The 18035-nt window shown below is 36.9% G+C and overlaps 1 protein-coding gene across 3 annotated transcripts in view; it reads left to right on the top strand.

Moving 5' to 3' along the window:
* Positions 1-18035, top strand: part of LOC141942721 (protein nucleotidyltransferase YdiU-like) — a 27552-nt gene extending 9517 nt beyond the window's left edge. Inside the window, exons 9-19 of one of the 3 annotated variants that reach the window (XM_074866577.1) lie at positions 923-992; positions 1621-1693; positions 2436-2519; positions 4571-4700; positions 5353-5397; positions 5485-5566; positions 5656-5748; positions 7420-7499; positions 8370-8413; positions 14146-14225; positions 14560-18035. In XM_074866577.1, the coding sequence (XP_074722678.1) occupies positions 923-992; positions 1621-1693; positions 2436-2519; positions 4571-4700; positions 5353-5397; positions 5485-5566; positions 5656-5748; positions 7420-7499; positions 8370-8413; positions 14146-14225; positions 14560-14682 (904 nt within the window). In that variant the 3' untranslated portion in view covers positions 14683-18035. Of the gene's footprint in view, positions 1-922; positions 993-1620; positions 1694-2435; positions 2520-4570; positions 4701-5352; positions 5398-5484; positions 5567-5655; positions 5749-7419; positions 7500-8369; positions 8414-9588; positions 9735-14145; positions 14226-14559 lie in introns of those variants that run through there. The other 2 variants (XM_074866595.1, XM_074866586.1) reach the window with 2 other exon arrangements.

The following is an 18035-nucleotide window of genomic DNA, read 5'->3' as shown; positions in this document are numbered from 1 at the left end:
GTGTGACTGTCTGTGCTTCCCCCTCAGAGAAGGTCCTCCTGAAAGAGGATGTCCTGGAGTAACCAGCTGAAATTCAGAGGCAATAGGTTGAACACCCACCTAAGGTCAGGTTGCTAGATACTCGGATAAAATCATCACAGTTTGAGGAGAGTTCAGTGATTTGCTCCAACAACCTGATAGGAAGGTAAAATCTAGGTATTTGTGTGTGCAGCCACACAACCCTTGCCCAGGTCGGGTCCTTGCCCAGGCTGTGTAGTTTCCTGTGCCAGCAGCCGTGGCTGGCTCTGACCACAAGAGGGTCCTACAGAGAGCACTTAAATGTACTAAATGCCAGCTGCTCTACTTCAGAGCTTTAGGTCTGCAAAGATATGCATCTGATAGGCATTGCACTTTTCAATGCACGCATCCCAGTTTCCTGAGCCTGTCTTGTAGGACTATGCAGCACTGTTTTGGGAATGGCTAGTTACTGTGGCAAGTAACCCTACTTCGTAAGAATTCAGCCATAAAATTTTCTGTGTGAGGAAGCTGATGTAGAGTTATTCCTTGTAATCATATACTTCTTTTTTTGGATACACAAACTTTTTTTCCCCCCTAAAAATTTGGTATTACTGCATGCGAAACCAGATCCTGGTGTGCTCTGGAAGTTTAACACATGGGAATATTTTAACTCTACGTGGCAGTCTCCAGTTATATTTATGACTGGAACCAGTCTCGAGTCATATTTATGAGGAACCTTAGGTTTTATCTCTAAGCATTTGGAAGGCCTTAATCCAAGACTCATTGGAATAAGTACGCTGAGTTTTCTAATAACTGGTTGCAGCAAGCTGTCGATCAGCATTTAGCTGTTTGAAAACAAGAATTTTGAATTATCAGTTCTGAAAGTGCCAGTTTTGTTTAAAGAATTCTGCCTCTCCCGTTACAGAAGATTGCTAGACTTTATCATTCAGGAACATTTTCCATCAATAGCCATGAATGATTCAAACAGATATCTGGTAAGTCTTTTTAAAGTTATTTTTATTTTCCACAAGAACGTGAACAGAAATTATATAAAGCTTTTCAAATTTTCAAGTTTTAAAAGGTTTTAAATTTGAAGTAAACTTCCAGATTTTATTAGCAAAAGTTTGTTAATTCTCTTCAGTAAAAACCTGCTTCTTGGAGCTTTTTTTCCTCAAAGTCAGATATGAACATTCTTCACCACTTTTCGTTACGGAAATGTTTATTGGCAAGCTTCCATTTTTCTGTTATTTTTTTGTTCTCTTACTGCTCAGATTTTAAGTGAGCAGTGGTCATGAAGTGATGGATTATGCCTTTTCTAGTATAAATGTATATATAGTGTATACTAGTATATACACTATAAACAAAGTCTTTGTTTCTTTTTTTGATTTTCAAATTTCTTTTAGGGCATCTATATGTACTTATTGAATTATAGTCTTTGCTGGGTAAGGTTATTGTGCAGTTAGATCATTTTGAATGTGAATGAAAAGTCGTGACAGAGAGAGATATGCATTTAAAAATAGAAGGCATGACTTATTTCTAAAGCGAGTCAAATGTTTATGATATTTATTGTATTGCGTATTTTTGATCCAGAGGACTTGAAGTAAAAGATGTATTTGTTTTTAGGAATTTTTCTCTACAGTCGTATCAGAGACTGCAAATCTGATTGCATTGTGGATGTCTGTGGGGTTTGCCCATGGTAAGTTGCAGTAGATGGCATTGGCTTTACAGGAGTGACTCTTTATAGTCATATACTTAAAGATGTCTTTTGTCATTTTGTTCTTCAGTTATTCTGATGTCTTTGCCTACAGCACTATCTGTTATGCATTAATATACAAGGTTTTTTGTAACAGAGTTAGGAGCTCTTTCTGATCTTTCAGAGCATGCTTGTATCTGACAGAAGCAAGAATATGGGAGCAAGAATTCTCAGAATTGTTGTAATAGTCTGATGTACAAAGACCATCTATTGATTTCATATATAAGTTTAATTGCTCTGAATTTGATGCATCTACATAAAAACCTGGCCTTTTACAGTGTATAGGATGCAGTGCTGTCCACCTTTGTTTCAGATTTATATTATGAAAAATAAAATAGCATCACCTTGCTAATACAGGACCCAGTCAACTTGCAAGGAAGCAGCTAATGACCACTTTGCAAGATGCTGTTTCAATACCGTATAGCACTGAAAGCAAAAGGAAACAGTGCCACCTAGATATGGAAACCAGATACAAGATGGTGTAGCAAACAGTTTCTTGTTTTCATACTTAAAATGCATGCCAGGTCAAGGGTAAGAGAGACAAGTTTATTTTCCAGAGTCTGACTTTTGAAAGGTAACTGCTCCAAGTTCTCTAGATTCAGTGGATCTATTTCACAGCAAATTTTCTAGAGACTACAGGGTTCAAGTGGAATTTTAACTTTTGTTTCTCCTTGTTTAATTGCAGGTGTGTGCAATACAGATAACTTCAGTTTATTATCCATAACAATAGATTATGGTCCATTTGGATTTATGGACTCCTATGACCCAAGTGAGTGTAGCACCTGTTTTTAAACATAATTTTTTACTTAAAATAAATTCTTTATATTAATTTACGTAGTTTTTGTGTGCATGAAAACTCCTAACATTATTAGCAGAAAAATCCCAAGTATGTGTATTGTTTGAAGAGTTTTAGGGGAAAAAAAAAATCAGAGGCCAGTTTTATGATACACTCTACCGGTTGCACTTCAGGTGCTAAAAGTCTTGTTAATGAAATATTACTATTAAACCCAGTGGAACTTCATCAATTGAATAGATGCTACAGCAGAAACCTGAAAGACTATAAAATGTGTATTGCTGTAAGCAACCAAAAGCAAAAGTGGTATACAGTGACTTAGCATGCATCATGCCCTAGCTTTATAGTCACAGCAGCTAATTATGTGTTAGAAGAAAAGAAATCAAACCTACCCAGTCATGGCAACCTTTCTTTGAAAGTATGAACTCAGTCTGGGATTGATAGATATAGGTCCAGTACGTACATAAATGCGTATTAGATTATTGTTGGAGGCTGCATCTGAGTAAGCTTCAGAACCAGCAGTGGTTATCTCGCTGTTTTCGTGAGACTGCAGCCTCATTAAGGAAATGTCATGAGAATAAATGTTATATTGATTCTGTTGTATTGAAAAAACAGGGCTTTTCTGGTTTTAGATCTTTCTCTATATGGTGGGTTGACCCCAGCCAGCAATTAAGGACCCACCAGCCACTCGTTCACTCCCCCATGTTGCAGGTTGGGGGGAGAATTGGAAGAGCAAAGATGAGCAAAAAGCTCATGAGTCAAGATAAAGACAGTTAAATAAGTGAAGGGGAAAAAAAAGGGGAGGGAGAACACGCACGACACCAGCAAGTGATGCAGAGGCAATCACTCATCACCTCCCACCGGCAGACTGATGCCCAGTCAGTCCCCAGGCAACAAGTGCCTTGGAAAAACTACCCCCGGTCTTTATTGCTAAGCATGGTGTTATATGGTGTGGAATATCCCTTTGGCCAGTTGGGGTCAGCTGTCCCAGCTGTGTCCCCTCCCAGCCCCTTGCCCACCCCCAGCCTGCTCGCTGGGATTGCAGAGTGAGAACAGAGAAGACCTTGATGATGTGCAAGCATTGCTTAGCAATAGCTAAAACATTGGTGTGTCATCAACACTGTTTTAGTCACAAGTCTAAAATACAGGCTGCTGTGAAGAAAATTAACTCTGTCCCAGCCAGAGCCAGTACACCCTGGAACCAGATAAAATGCTTTAGGGTTAAAATTCAGATTTGAACCAATGATAGATGTGTCACAGGTCTCCTCCTTAACACTCCATTTGTTATTAATGTCCTCTGAGGACTCAGGCAATGCTGTGTGCATTGATCAGCTTATCTGCATTTGATCTGAGCATACTGCATCCATTCAGAGACTGGTGCTGATCTGAGCATACTGCATCCATTCAGAGACTGGTGCTGTAGATACGCGTACATTTTACTTCTGGATACCGGTAACTTGCACAGCAGATACTATCTCCCAGATGATGGATTTGCATACTGGAATATGTTAGCCCTAATTTTTATGTGACTACATAAAGCTTGCTTGTACAAGTGAAACAAATCTTGATCAAGTGGTCAATTTATTTAAATACATGTTTATACATGTTGCTTTTCAAAAAATTCTTGCAAATCCTGACTCTGGTTGCACAGTTCTTTGCTTACTCTGTGATAAATGGTAGCACTATATGTAGGAAAAGCATAGAACAAGGCATTATTTTTTGTGTAAAAATGATCTTTTTCTCTTTAAACATCTGAATTTATTTTGTAACTTGAAGTAGGAAAATGTCACTTGTGACATATGGGAACTCATCTGTGAAAGATGTGTTCTTTAGATTTGCAAATAATAGATCTTGAGTTAATCCACTGTAAATAAGTATCCTTGTGATCTGTTTTTAAATATTTAGTAACTTTAGGGCTTTTGTTAATTTACTGTGTAAGTATAAAAATGAATACACTTCAGTATTTTAACATTGATTGTTTATTGTAATTACTCTGTTGTGGAAAAGTAATGTTTTGTTTGAAACAGATTTTGTTCCAAACACATCTGATGATGAAAAGAGGTATAAAATAGGAAACCAGGCAAATGTTGGGCTGTTTAATCTGAGCAAGCTGTTACAAGCTCTAAAACCTTTATTGGATCCCAGGCAAAAGCAGCTGTAAGTAATCCTTAAAATACCTTAATGCTTGAAAGAGCTAGTGAGATGGGAGACCCTCTAATCACCATATGCATAGGAAAGAAAAGGATTAGCTTTTCTAAGTGGAAATTGAGTCTGAATTAATGATTGGGCTGAATAAGATGGAGGGAAGGGAGAAAGGATTTAATTGGTTATAATAGCAAAATATGACTGGAAGGCGGTCCTAGATGTTGTGTGGTCCATTCATTCTCCTTTCCTTAAGGTTCCTTTTCCTTTGCCTGTGGTTTTCTATTCTAAGTTTGTCTAGCTTGTTCTTTAAGATGCTTACTTATGAAGACCATACATCCTCCTGAAGTAATAAGGTAGTATTTTAATACCCTATTGTGAAGACTCCTAATATGAATCTTCTTTTGTGTGGTTTAAACTCACAGCTTCTTACTCAGTATGAAAAGGAAGAATATTGTGTTTTTCTTCTTTGCAGCAGCTGTTTATGTATTTGAAGCCTGTTAAAATGTTCCCCCTCAGTCTTTTTCCCACCACAGATCCTAGTTGATTCAGAATATTAATGTGAGATATCAGACAGAAGAAGTTTTCATGGTTTACTGTACAGTAGGATTGTACCCACAGTAGTATTGTAGTTCCAGAGAATTTGACATTTCTTTTGTTTTTGCAGAGCTTCACAGATTTTGGAGGGATATGGTGAGCGCTATTACATCCGGTATGCAGTTCCAGAACTCAAACCTTGTAGTCACAATACTATAAATTATGTTATGTGACAAGTTCCTTATTTTGTTACTATTTTCAGTTTCACAGAGCTATTCAAAACAAAATTGGGTCTTCTTGGGGAGAATGAGGAGGACAACTATTTGATTGCTTTCCTCCTAAAAGTAAGTTTGCTTTGCTAATTTTATTGGCAAGCATCTGGACTGATACCCCATATGTTAAAAACTCTGATAGAAGTATCTTTTTTTGCTAGCTTATGGAAGATACAAAAGCTGATTTTACAATGACATTTCGACATCTCAGTGAAATTACTGAAGACCAGCTAAAGGAGCTCCATATTCCTGAGGTATTAATTAATACAAGCATCCAGTTTTAGGAATACTTAATATAAAATGAGTAAATCAGGTTGGACATAACCCCGGTGTAATAGAGATGTCTCAAGCCATGATTTGCCTGGGAAACGTGTCATTGTAGCATTATTAAGGGACAGAGAGACTAATATATCTGTGTCATGCTACCACCCCATGTTAAACCTGTGTCTAGTAATGAAGGATACATTAATGAAGAGTGCTGAGTAAAATCTTCAGCCTCTGGTACGCATCCACTGTGAGTAGTTGTAAATATTCATACGCAGGTGGGAATGTGATTTTCTTTGCATTTAAGATGGGTCTGCTAGAAAGACTTTCCTTCCTTCCTGCCCTTTTTTTATTTGTTTTGCTTAAAAACATAACTCTGATAGTATTTCATGAGACACAAATGAAGTTGGACAGGGCTCATAAGTAAAATTTCAACCTTGGGTCGATCAGACTATTCCTAACATGGGTTTACCAGGTGGCCTAAACATCTGCTCTCAGGCCCATCAGCTTGTCTCGGGATCTAATGACAAGTGAGATCCCATCTCATCATAAACTCTTGCTAGAATCTCAGCCTATAGTGGCCTCTGCCCTTCCTTGGGCACAAGATCAATTCTAAATGTAGCTTAAAGCATAGGAATAACCTTTAGTCATTGTGTCCTGCTCAGCCTGCTATCCCATCCTGTGTTGCTGCTAACTCAGCCTAAACTTACTCTTCAGGACCAAGGATAATCATAAAAGAGATGAGAGTATTAAGATAGATAAACTTCTTACCTGGATATAGTGCAATTTTAGAAGTGGAAATATGGCTGAAATGTTTTAACTAATTTTTATACTCAAATGTGGTTTTCATATTTTTTGACTCCCTTTAAAAAAACAGATATGATCAAAACTTTGTTTTTAATTTCCCTCAATTAACTTTTTCCCACTTTTTCTTGTATATCTGCTGTTTACCTGCTTTTATCTATGTCCATTTCTTTCTTATCTGTTCTTACTCTGAAGTTTGGTTTTTTTGTCTGTGAGCTTTGGCTATTTACTCTCAACTGAGCAGTATGAAGCAGCTGTTAGCTCAGTGTAGTCAGCCAGGGAAGCCTAGTTTGTGGTTGACGTCCAACACTGGAAGCAGTAACCTGAAGCTGTGGTTTCTCTTTGTCTTTTCCAAGTTCTGTCTGTTCTTCCTCTCCTACTGTCTCTATTCTTCTTTGTCTTCTCCATCCCTGTAGCCTTAAGTTTCCCTTCTTCTCCACACCTTTTCTTTCTTTATCAATGTATTTTCCTTATTCCACAAATTTGGGAAAAAAAAGTATCTACAAACCAATCCGGTCCACGTACAAAACTCAGAAGAGGGTAAAACCTGTAATTATGTAGCCTAAGAAATAAAATAGGTCAGACGGTAAGCTAAGGAAAAATAGGGGTGAAGTGCTGGAGGTGTTTAGATAGAATTTGCCATAGCAGAGATGGATTAATATAGATGTAACATGCTAGCAAAGAGAATTAAATTAAATACAGAGGAGAAGATATTAGTAGAATTGTTGGGGAGAAAATTCCTTGAAGCGTCATCATGTTTCCCTCTTACCCTTTTAATATTTCTTTGCTTACTTTGCTTTTTGCTTAACAGGAACAAAATTCTGATTACCCACCGTTAACCGTTTCTTTCTTTTTAGGAGTTCTGGGCTCTCCAGGATCTGGCTAAACACAAGTTATTTTCAGAATGGGTTACTATGTACCTCCTGAGATTAAATCGGTAAGTCTGATGCAGTTTGAAGTGTAAAAATAACACCAAGTGTGTGTTTGCCAGAAGCAGGCCACTGTAATCTGCAGTGATTTTCCATAATCTTTGGTGGGTCTGGTAAACTGTCCCAAACACGGTTTCATATACCTTTTTTGTCTTTATGGTTCTAGATTTTGCTAGAGTCCATAATAATTACTATTGTAGTTCTATTTTACACACAGGTATCTACAAAAATTGCATGGGAGGAGTGGTCTGTATTTGTTGTCTTCCACTGAGCAACTGATCAGATTTCTTTGGTTAACAATTTTTGTTAAAAAAACAGTCCTACAGATTCAGGCCAAGAACCTGAAAGTAAGGCTTTGCAAATACATAGGAATGAATAGTGTTTCATTACTGGTAATACATATTTTTTTTACTATGTAATAATATGGCTTTAGGATGACAGGGGATGAAAGTTGAACAATTGTGAATACACAGACTGGAAACCACTAGTGTTGCATAGATAGGGACATGCATGTTAGACCTTCCTACCAATTCCTTTGTCTTAAATCCATAAAGAATGTAACATGTTTTTCTTGGTCAAATATGGTATGCGTGGCTGATAGGAATGAAAAGAAGTACATATCAGGTACCTGGAAATTTTAGTCAGTAAATACAATGCTTAGGGAAAAAATTGATACAAGATACAAACCCTCCAAGAAAGTGTGCAGTTTCTTCCAAGTCTAATCACTCTTAGAGATTCATACCTGCTTCTACTGAACACAAAAGCAGAACACAGTGATTTTAATGAAAGTCAAATAAAATATTTCTAAAAATATATAAGTATAACCCTTAGCTAAAACACTTTCTTTTTTCTTCTTTTGGTTTGTTTTTCATGTATAGTAACAAGGGTGATTCAGACACCAAGAGAAGAACAAGAATGACAAGTGAGTAAAACAATGCAAAGAAATCGTATGCTTGGAGATGGCAACTATCTATTTACATAGGTTTCTTTAGTGTTAGTTTTTTTGCCTTTTGAGAACTAAAATGTACTGTTTTTCTGAAGAGGAGAAACTCTCATTACACTGCTGCAAATCTTGTAATACTATACATTCACTGTGGCTATCTCTGGTTTCACCCACTCCTGTGGTTAGATTCTAGCCGCCTGTGTATGGCTAGACCTGTGAATGTATATGTACTTTTTGCATAAGCTAAATGATCAAGTTCCTTTGCTATACTGAGGCTCACTTCCTCCTTAGGGATCCTCCCTTTTCCCTTCTTAAAAAAAAAAAAAAAAAAGAAATCCTTAACTCAATTGTCTGTGTTTATGAAGAAATTGGTCTCGCCCAAACCCCTTCTATTGTGAATACAGTCGTATCAGTTGACTGAGGCTTAAGAGTGTGAGATCATGGAAGTGCACGGCAACTACTAGTCCAAGTTGCTCTTCTCTAGGTTCTGCTGGTTTGGAATGACAGAGCACATGTCTGTTCATATTTTGGGCAATTGAAATCACAAGTGATGAAGACCTTTTCCTATCAGTATCTGGAAAGGCTGCTCTGACCTGTGTCACACCATGTGCGAATATAGACATTGAAGCAATCCAACTCAGCTGTCCAGCTATGATCTATTCCATGTCAGTCCTCATTTACATACTTGTTTATTTTTCCTTTCCTTTATTTTTTGTTTACCTTTTTATATTTCTTTTTTCTCTTGATTTTTTTTTTTTTTTTTTTAATCCTCTTTTTTACAATTTCTGTTTGGGGGTTCAGGAGATGCCAGGCCTTCAGCTTGTTCCATGCTTTGTTGCTCATGGACTTGATTAATTTTTTTCTCCTTTTGATTCCGTTTAAGAATTTTGATTCCCTTAAGAATTATTGGCCCATGGAAATGTGGTTGTCTGTATCTTGTCATGTATCAAGTGGGGCTTCATCTTAGTGTCTTGAAATGGTGGACGTGCTCTGGCTGCTCCCCAAGTTGTTAACTTTTCATTGCAAAGTAGGGTGCTCCCTGAGAGGGACCCGGATTTGATTTCCATGTGAGAGATGCCCTTCCTCTTCTGCTGTATCTGCCTTTCCTGAGTGCAAGCAACATATTTGCCTTGATCTGTACTTACTTCCTTTAGCAGTCTGTGGAGTGTGTCAGTTTGCGTTGCTCAGAACAACACTGTTCTTCTCCAGTGATGAGCCTTTGATAACATCAGGAAAGATTCTGGTAGGCATCCTGTACTGGCTCAATGGACTAAGATTTGTCTGAGTGTTCAAATATGTCCATATCCTTTCGACATGTTATAAAGAATTCAGGTTTCTGATAAGCAACCACTTTTTTTTATGTACCTGGAGAAAAAAACTCACTAGTGAAAGGACTATCTAGTCATGAAAGTCAAAGGAAGGTACTTTGATTCTCCAAGTTATTCTAAATACAAAATGGTAGAGATACTGCATTTAGCTGTCTATCACAGCAGATACAAAATTCTAAGAATTATTCAGGGAGATATTTTTTGGATCTGCAGTAAGCTGTGGTAAATTTGTGAAATTTGCCTAAAAAAGACAATGAGCAACTGAAAATCTCTGGCCAAAAGGGAATGAAGGAAATGCAGGATCTGATCAAATTCTGCACAGAGGTATTATAAGGTTCAATGTTACACTGCTGTACAGTGTTTTATTCTCATTTCTAATGGAAATGGCTGTACTCTTTTGTTAGATACTGATTGGCCACATTCTTCAAAAGCTTCAATTAATTTAGTAGGAAATGGCAGGAGATAACACTGACTTTCAGTAATAAGATAGTAAAAACTACATAGGGCACAATTTCTGATCACATGGACCTTCACGTTTGCATTCACATTTCTAACCAAGGCTCTATCCATTCTTAAGAACACTTCTTACAATTTTTACATGTATTTTTAGAAAGTTCATATGAAAACAGTTACCAAGAAGAAAGGTTTGTTTTATTATTTGTATTTTGGTAGGGTTAAGAAGTTTCAGCTGCGGGACTCTGAGGCTCTTAGCTCAGCTGCTATTTTGAGGTTTCAATCTCCCATTTTCCTCAGCTAAAATTTAATGCTGAAAACACTCTAAACACACTTCTTATTTTTCTATGTTTTTTGAATCTGCTTTTAGAGAAAATTATGACATTCTGAGTTTTTATTCCAAATCAGAAAGGATCCTAGTTGGGGATGATCTTCTGCAAACCAGCATCACGTCCTTCCACATGCACCTCAGAGGATCTTACAATACAGGAGACAGACAAGGGAAAAGTTTTGCCTCCAGGATCACACTTGTGCTAGTGGTCTCAGTTTTGGTAGCAGTCCAAAACTTGATATGCAAAGATGAAGTTAGTTCCATGTAATCAGTCACCACTCTACATTCATACAGCAAAGGTGCCAAAATTTGTAACAGGCTACTGATGTTCATTTGTTATTGTTTTATTTAAAATTTAATTTTCCTTTTAAAATCAACAAATCTGGTTACATTTTTGCTAGCTGCTCCATGTTACAGTGTGACCAAAGTTTCTTAGAGAGCTTTTTGTTGTTCTCTTTTGCATCTGTATATTTAAATAGATCTCTTAGATGCCCCTTGTGGTCTCTTGAAATTTTTTTAGTTGTTTTAAATATTTGCTTGTAACAGCTGTCCCTTGTCAGTACAACTTGGAGCAGAAATCTGGCTCAGCTCAGTCAACTGTGCATTTTTACCCAGCATTTCATGTCAAAGACAAACTGTCATGGCTCTCTAGATTTTTAGATGGGTTGGTAAATCCCACTAAATTTTGTATTGCTGTCTTTAGTATTAACTGACCTTGACTATATTGCCATTAACACCTCATTATTCATCACCTTTCCCTCATCATTAGTAAGTGTAGTAAAATATCTCACTGCTCAAAGTACGTTACCTTGAAGCGTTTGATCACTTATTCATTACTTCTGTTTTTTCTCTCTTTAGTTTTTAGTCCTTAGTAGCACTTTACTGCCTAAATTTAGTTCCTTAGGAGCTGACAAAAAGTTTTGACAATCCAAATCCCAATACAAGTCTATAATTGTATTTCTTTACAAAAGAAACAAGTTAAAAAAAAAAAAATGTAGACCAGATCATAAAATGCTCATAAGGGCACAAAATTTCTTCTGCTTTGTCCTTTTCTTATCTTGTCGTATTCTTTCATAATTATCTTGTCACTTGTGTTAATTACAGATATTTTTAACACCACTGTGAAACTTGTCAATTTGCAATTGTTAAGAATATATTTCTGGGACAAATAGTCTTCTGCTAATATGAGTCATGGTTTGTTTTAATGTGAATTATCATTTTTTAATGAGTCATATGTTAACTTCTCCACCTTTAAAATACTCTTTTTATATTGTTATCACACTTTACTATTGAAAACCCATTTACTGGATTAAATCAAATACTTGGCCAGAGCAAATTATTTTGCCAAGTGGGAAACCACTATTTTTGTAGCAGTTAGGGCAGGGTGTTGTTACGACTATGTAGAGGTTATCAGAGTTCCAAATAGCTAGTCATATTTATTGGATTTTGTTTGATGTATGTAAGTACATACAGAACAGAAGTAATCTGAAAAAGAAGAATGTCTGTATCTGGGTAGATTGCATCTCAGTCTTTGTTCTCATGGAAGTCAGCACCTGGACGTTGTGCCAGAACGTTGTTCGATTAACTGGGCAGCTTTTATAAAGGAGGGAGTGGCAGTGCCACCTGAGATGCTTCTGCTTTCAGCCCATGTTCTGATTTTGTAACAGAGCTTCACCTTCTCTCTTCTGGCAGGAACATGAATGGTCAGAGTTCAGCCCTTAGAGCAGAGTGGTTATTTTATCCTTTACTTTTCTAAATAACATAAAGACCCTTGGTGTAATGCTGCTGTATGTCAAATCTTGTGGCTTAAAATGGCAATCATTCAGTTCCAAACATAAAGAATGTAATTGTATTGTGATACGTAAAGTAGTCGTGCAAGTGTTGTTCCACTGATTACATAGCTTCAGTAAATTCTAGTTTGTTAGCAGGTTAAATGGTGCTCATTAGAAGCAGTGCTTATTACAGAGAAGTCTGTTTACTGCACTAGGCATTAATTCTGTATCATGAGCTATTAAATATGAATAAAATCCTGCGATTGTCTGACCGCAGAACCTTAGGAGGAGCCAATCATAGCTTTTCTCAAAGACACCAATTGTCTTGGTAGCCAGCTAAGATAGATAAGTTATGTTTGCAAGCTGAAGAAGCAGTACAAGGAGATGCAAGAACACAGTGAATTGGGAAATGGAAAAAGATTAAGTTTAATCCTGTTATCCAAAACATTGTTTCTGATCATCCCCCTCCTAATATAATTTATTATTTGTAAATAAAATAACATCATAGCTAATTGATTGGAGGAATTGACTAGAGGGAAATTTGGGATGGTGATTCTGATGAATATTTTGCTTTCTCTAATACCCTCTTTCAAATATGCTGTATATATAAGAATATTTTATAAAGCTACAGGATTTTTTGAAAGAAATATATAAAATATGAGGTTTGAACTAACATTTATTTGTATAAAACCTACTGGGACATCAGTGGAAAGCGAAGGAACAGATGAGTTTTTGTGTATGTCCATAAATCACAGACTTTTGGATCCAACTCCGTGGGTGATAATGTGTCTGGTATCACTGATTAATTTCTTCAGGTAATATCAGCTACTGAATTTGGGAAAATATGCAGACCAATGTCAAGTTAAGATTTACTTGAAATGTTTGTTACAATTAATCTGTAATATTGTTTTGATCATTAATTAAAGGGAAGACATTCTGAAGTAGAATCCTAGGTTTTAATTGGAGAGCAAAAATACGAGTTGTATTGACGTTATCTGCTAAAAAATCAGTAATAAAAGCCATGTGTGCTTATGAGAATTGTCCTCACCACACAGTGTGACAGAACTCCTTTTGTAAGCTCTTAGTTGCTGTTCTGTAAGATACAGCCTGGGGTACTACTTCAGCAGTTTCATTTTCAATGTCCCTACAATCTCCCTAGCACTAATTAGACACAGTCGGCCTGGAACATGCCCGAGAAGCTGTGTAGCTGTCATGGGTGTTTCCAAGAAGATAGAGCAGACAGTTGTGGGAAAAAAGTGTGGAACCCCCCAGGAAACTAAAAGGAATGGCAAAGTTGAAAAAGTAGTTTCTAAAAAATACAGCTGAAATCCAACATTAAAGGCTTTTATGGCCAAACTTTTGATGTATGATATAGAAGAAGGAATATCTAAGTACATATACTTCAATGAATATCTCAATAATTCCTTTTTACATTAAACAGTATTCATTTTTATGATCTCCAGGAATGTACTGACAACATTTAAATATGCTTTCCAACAATGTATCAGGAACCTAGGCCATGGTAAACTAATCATTGAAAAGTCTGCTGGTGTTCCTAACAGGAAATCCTTTGTGTACCAATGTGATGTTCTATGCTGTTCTGGTTTTTGTTCGGCACTTTCGCATTACTGATGCAAGTTTTAAAAAATCCTTTTAGCAGCTTATAAAAATAAATAATTGATTAATTCCTTTTCCTTTTTATGCATTTTTTTCCTTGATCTGCAAATTAAACCTTCTTGATGAGTTCAATGACACGTTTAAATGATTGTGTTTTGCTTTTGTTGAATATGTCTAACTAAATTTAAGATGATTTACTTTTGGTTTCAGCTGTTAACCCTAGATACATACTTAGGAATTGGATGGCAGAATCAGCAGTGCAAAAAGCTCATTTGAATGATTTCTCGGAGGTAAAATTATTTCTTTCTTTCTTGGCATATTTATTAATAATTGGCATAATTGTTAATGGAAGAGTTGTTGCATTTACACTTTGAACCTGTATTACACTTTGACCCACACTGTACTATCTAATACCTATTACTTTTAAAAATATTAACAAAACTATGAATAGTATTAATTATAACATAAATAGTAATGACTACTATTAATAGTAGTACTAATAGTAGTAAGCAACTCATGGACTAGTTTCTGGAGCCAGGAGGGTGCATTATGAAGTAGCAAAGACTTCTCTTGTTTGCAGGAAAACATTTTGTATAAAAACTTACCCATTTTAATTGCTTCTAGGTTCATCTCCTACAGCAGATTTTAGAACATCCCTTCCAGAAACAGCAGGCTGCAGAGAAAGCAGGCTACTCCCTGCGCCCCCCAGCTTGGGCCAAGGATCTTAAAGTAAGCTGTTCATCCTGAGGGGAATTTGAACAAGCGAGAAAACTGATCAAGGTTGAAGCTCAGGCCTTCAAATAGGATTAATGGATCAAGCCACAGGAGCTTCTCTCCTTATACTTTGTGGACTGGAATCTGCTACTCTGCAAGAAAAGGTCTTGACCAAATTTATAAAGCCTAAAGATTAAAGAAATGGACCCCTATGTATGGTTGCATCAGCAAATTATATTGGCATTTATAACTCTACCCTTCATATTCAGTTGTGCATTAATTTGAGTCCCAATATTTAAGTTCTGCCACACTGTCACACTTAACTTCTCAGAATTCATGGCTGATCAGGTGGGTTTCAATAACTTTTAATGGCTGGTCAATTTAAAATCCATCTAAGTGAGTTTTAATTATACAGTATTTTGATTAATGTTCTCCTTGCTGTTACACACTGTTCAAATATAATTGTATGCTGAAGACGTAAATGTTCTTAAGTCTTTTGCAGAGCTGGAACAGAGGATCACCTTACACTTAGACCTGGTCACCTTTCCTCTTTTTGACCTTGTTTTGTCCCATTAAACTGCCAACAAACATTAAAGGAAATTCAATTAAATAGTGAGAAAAGATGTCTGCTTGGGAGTGGCTTCCCCCAAAATAAATTTTGGTGTCTGTGCCAGTGTCAGGTGCCTATCAAGCCTGGCCCACTGCTCTTTGAAAGCATACCTTTTGATAGCAGTAGAAAGATTGTTGGTGGATGGATATAATGCCTCAGGAAATTTTCACTGGTTGGACATGGAAAAAGAATTTCTTGGAAGTATCTCACTATGTATGTAGTCAGGTCAATATACTTTTTGTATACAGCCACCTGATGCTGTAAGGGACTAACAGAAATCGTGCAGGGAAAGTATTTAAAATTCAACTAAACCTGTTCCATTGAAGTCCTTTGAGTAACAGAGAGACAGTAGTCTTTTGAGTCCTGGATCTTGTTATTTATCCTTGTTTGATACTGCACAAAACTTAGTATGTAATTAAGCCAAAATTAATACATAAGCAATCAGGTCCAACGTTATTCTAGAAAATTTACAGCAAAAATCACTGATTTGGGGGCTTTGTTACTTCTTGACGTTACCTCGTCTCTTCTCAAATCCAAAATGGATTGTTCTAGAATCTCCAAATTTCTTGAGTGCCACTTGATTCTGAAATAGAGGCTATTAAGTGGTGTAATTAGCATTTCACAAATCTATTTCTAGAAATATAATTAATGTGGAAATATTTGTATTATTAGGAATCTTTCAGTGACTAAAAAATATTTGAATGACTTTACTTCTTAACTATAATCAACACAATTACTCAGGATGGTTTCCCCTCAGATATGCAGCTGTTCAAATATAAATACAGTTGTTCAAATGTATATAATAGTATCATAAGGTGAGGAACAATATAGATGTTTAAATACAGGTTTCTGAAAGTCCAGTCAGAAGTTTAAGCAACTTACACAAGTTGAGCCTGGGTTAACATTCCTTGTGCAGGTAGTAAATGCTCTTCTGCAACCACTGGGATTAGTGTTTGAGTTGGCAGCACCTCCAGGTACGCTTCAGCTGCTGGGGCTGCCTGTAGAAGCCCTTCAGCAGTGGGCTGCCCTCCCAACTGATGGAAACATTGGTGTTGATGTCTCTTCTTGGATAATTACAAGCAAGATAGCATGGTGTGATGAAATGTGTGAACATCAACATTACCAGCTGCAGTGGAATGAGGTACACTGCAAATACGTGATGATTTGAAGATGAACATATTTGTGCCCACAGGGTAAATACAGCAGCACTGCAACTTGGGCCCTGGTTTCCAGTTAGGTGAAAGAATCTAATTTGTGTTGAACCAAACATCCGGTAAGTTTCTTTTGTGTGTGGGCCAAACATGGCTGCCTGTACATCTTAACCTCATGAAATAACTGCATAAATGCAAAGCATTTTTATACTGCATTTTCCTTCAAAGTGTTTTATAAATGTTAAATCCTATTAGTGACAGTAGCAAGTGGACCTCTGCTTCACCCATAGTTACAGCATCATGATACAAAACCAGAATATCCCCAGTGGGAGCTATTTTACGAGCAGTGATATGTACTGCCCACTGTGCTCATTGTGAGGCTTTTCTCAGGTTCTTGAAAAACATCTGAAAGAATAAAGCAAGCCCTGAAAATTGGTTTCACATATTCCTCTAGCTGCAGAGAGTAGGTCAGCTACTTCTCTTCTCCAGGAGTTCATTCATGGACTCAGTCATTTCCTTGATTTATGTGAAAGCAAATCTCCATTATTTTTTTCCCCCCAGTTTTACCATGCAGTGTACATCAGCTGCTTTTAGAAACGATATTCTGATTTCATAATAGTCAGTGCTGATTGTTAATGGCAATCAAACTGCCTTAGAATATTCTGCAAGACCATGAGAATTCGTAACTATTAACGATACTGAATCTCTTCTGTTCTGCATGTTGCCCTCAAACAGAATATACACGTTTCCCAGTTACTGTGAGACTGTCAGTGATAATCCGTAAGTAATAGTTCTGTCCTATAATTTTGCCACACGATCCATTCAAGTTTCTACTTTTCCACTCTCAAAGTCCCTGACAAAGAGTGCGTGAAAAACACATGAATAGTTATCTCAACGCTACCTTTTAATGGTGTTTTGTGAAAGTAGAGAAATGAGCCCACATCATGCTCAGCATTTTGTACAACCTCCCTTTGCACTTCTAGGTTTTAATCATTATGGTTTATTATGGCAATGTAAGCATTAATATGGTGTTTCATGATATATTCCCTAAAATCCTTGGCTTCCACCTGTGGTTCTGGAGCTGCATCTTCCTTCATGCTACATAAACAGCAGTGATGCAAGAGCTGATAGGGAATAAAAATACTGTGGCTGGTAATCAAACAGGCGTTTCTTTGTACCCTCATCCTCTTTCTGTATCAGAGGACGGTTATGAGGGGCAGCAGTGTTGACCTCCGCGTGTGGACTTCTCCATGACTGTAACCTTTCTAACCCTAAGGATGGTGTTTGCCTGAAGTAGGTCCTTTTTTGTATCAGTGATGCAAGAGTCTGATGAAGATGACAGCTGCTGAGACTGCTTCCATTTGAGGTATGGAGAAAGGTTGAAAATAACATGCTGCAATTTCAGATATTTTCAGACTGAAATACTGTAATCTCTAGTAACAAACATACTACCACGACCTACAGGAATAAGACAGTTTCATATGGCAGTAGGTTAGATAGATGTGGAAGGATTAATTTCTGGTTTTTATAAATGCTTTGATTTACAGTCTTGGAAAGGAAGATCTTTTTGTATTTTGCAGCATCATTTTTGTACCGAATAAAGCCAGGTAATTGTGTATCATTAA

The sequence above is a fragment of the Strix uralensis genome, chromosome 1 (genome assembly GCF_047716275.1).
Source record: "Strix uralensis isolate ZFMK-TIS-50842 chromosome 1, bStrUra1, whole genome shotgun sequence".
NCBI lineage: Eukaryota > Metazoa > Chordata > Aves > Strigiformes > Strigidae > Strix > Strix uralensis.
The sequence above is the reverse complement of the archived record's forward strand: the minus strand, read 5'-3'. Positions and strand labels throughout refer to the sequence as shown.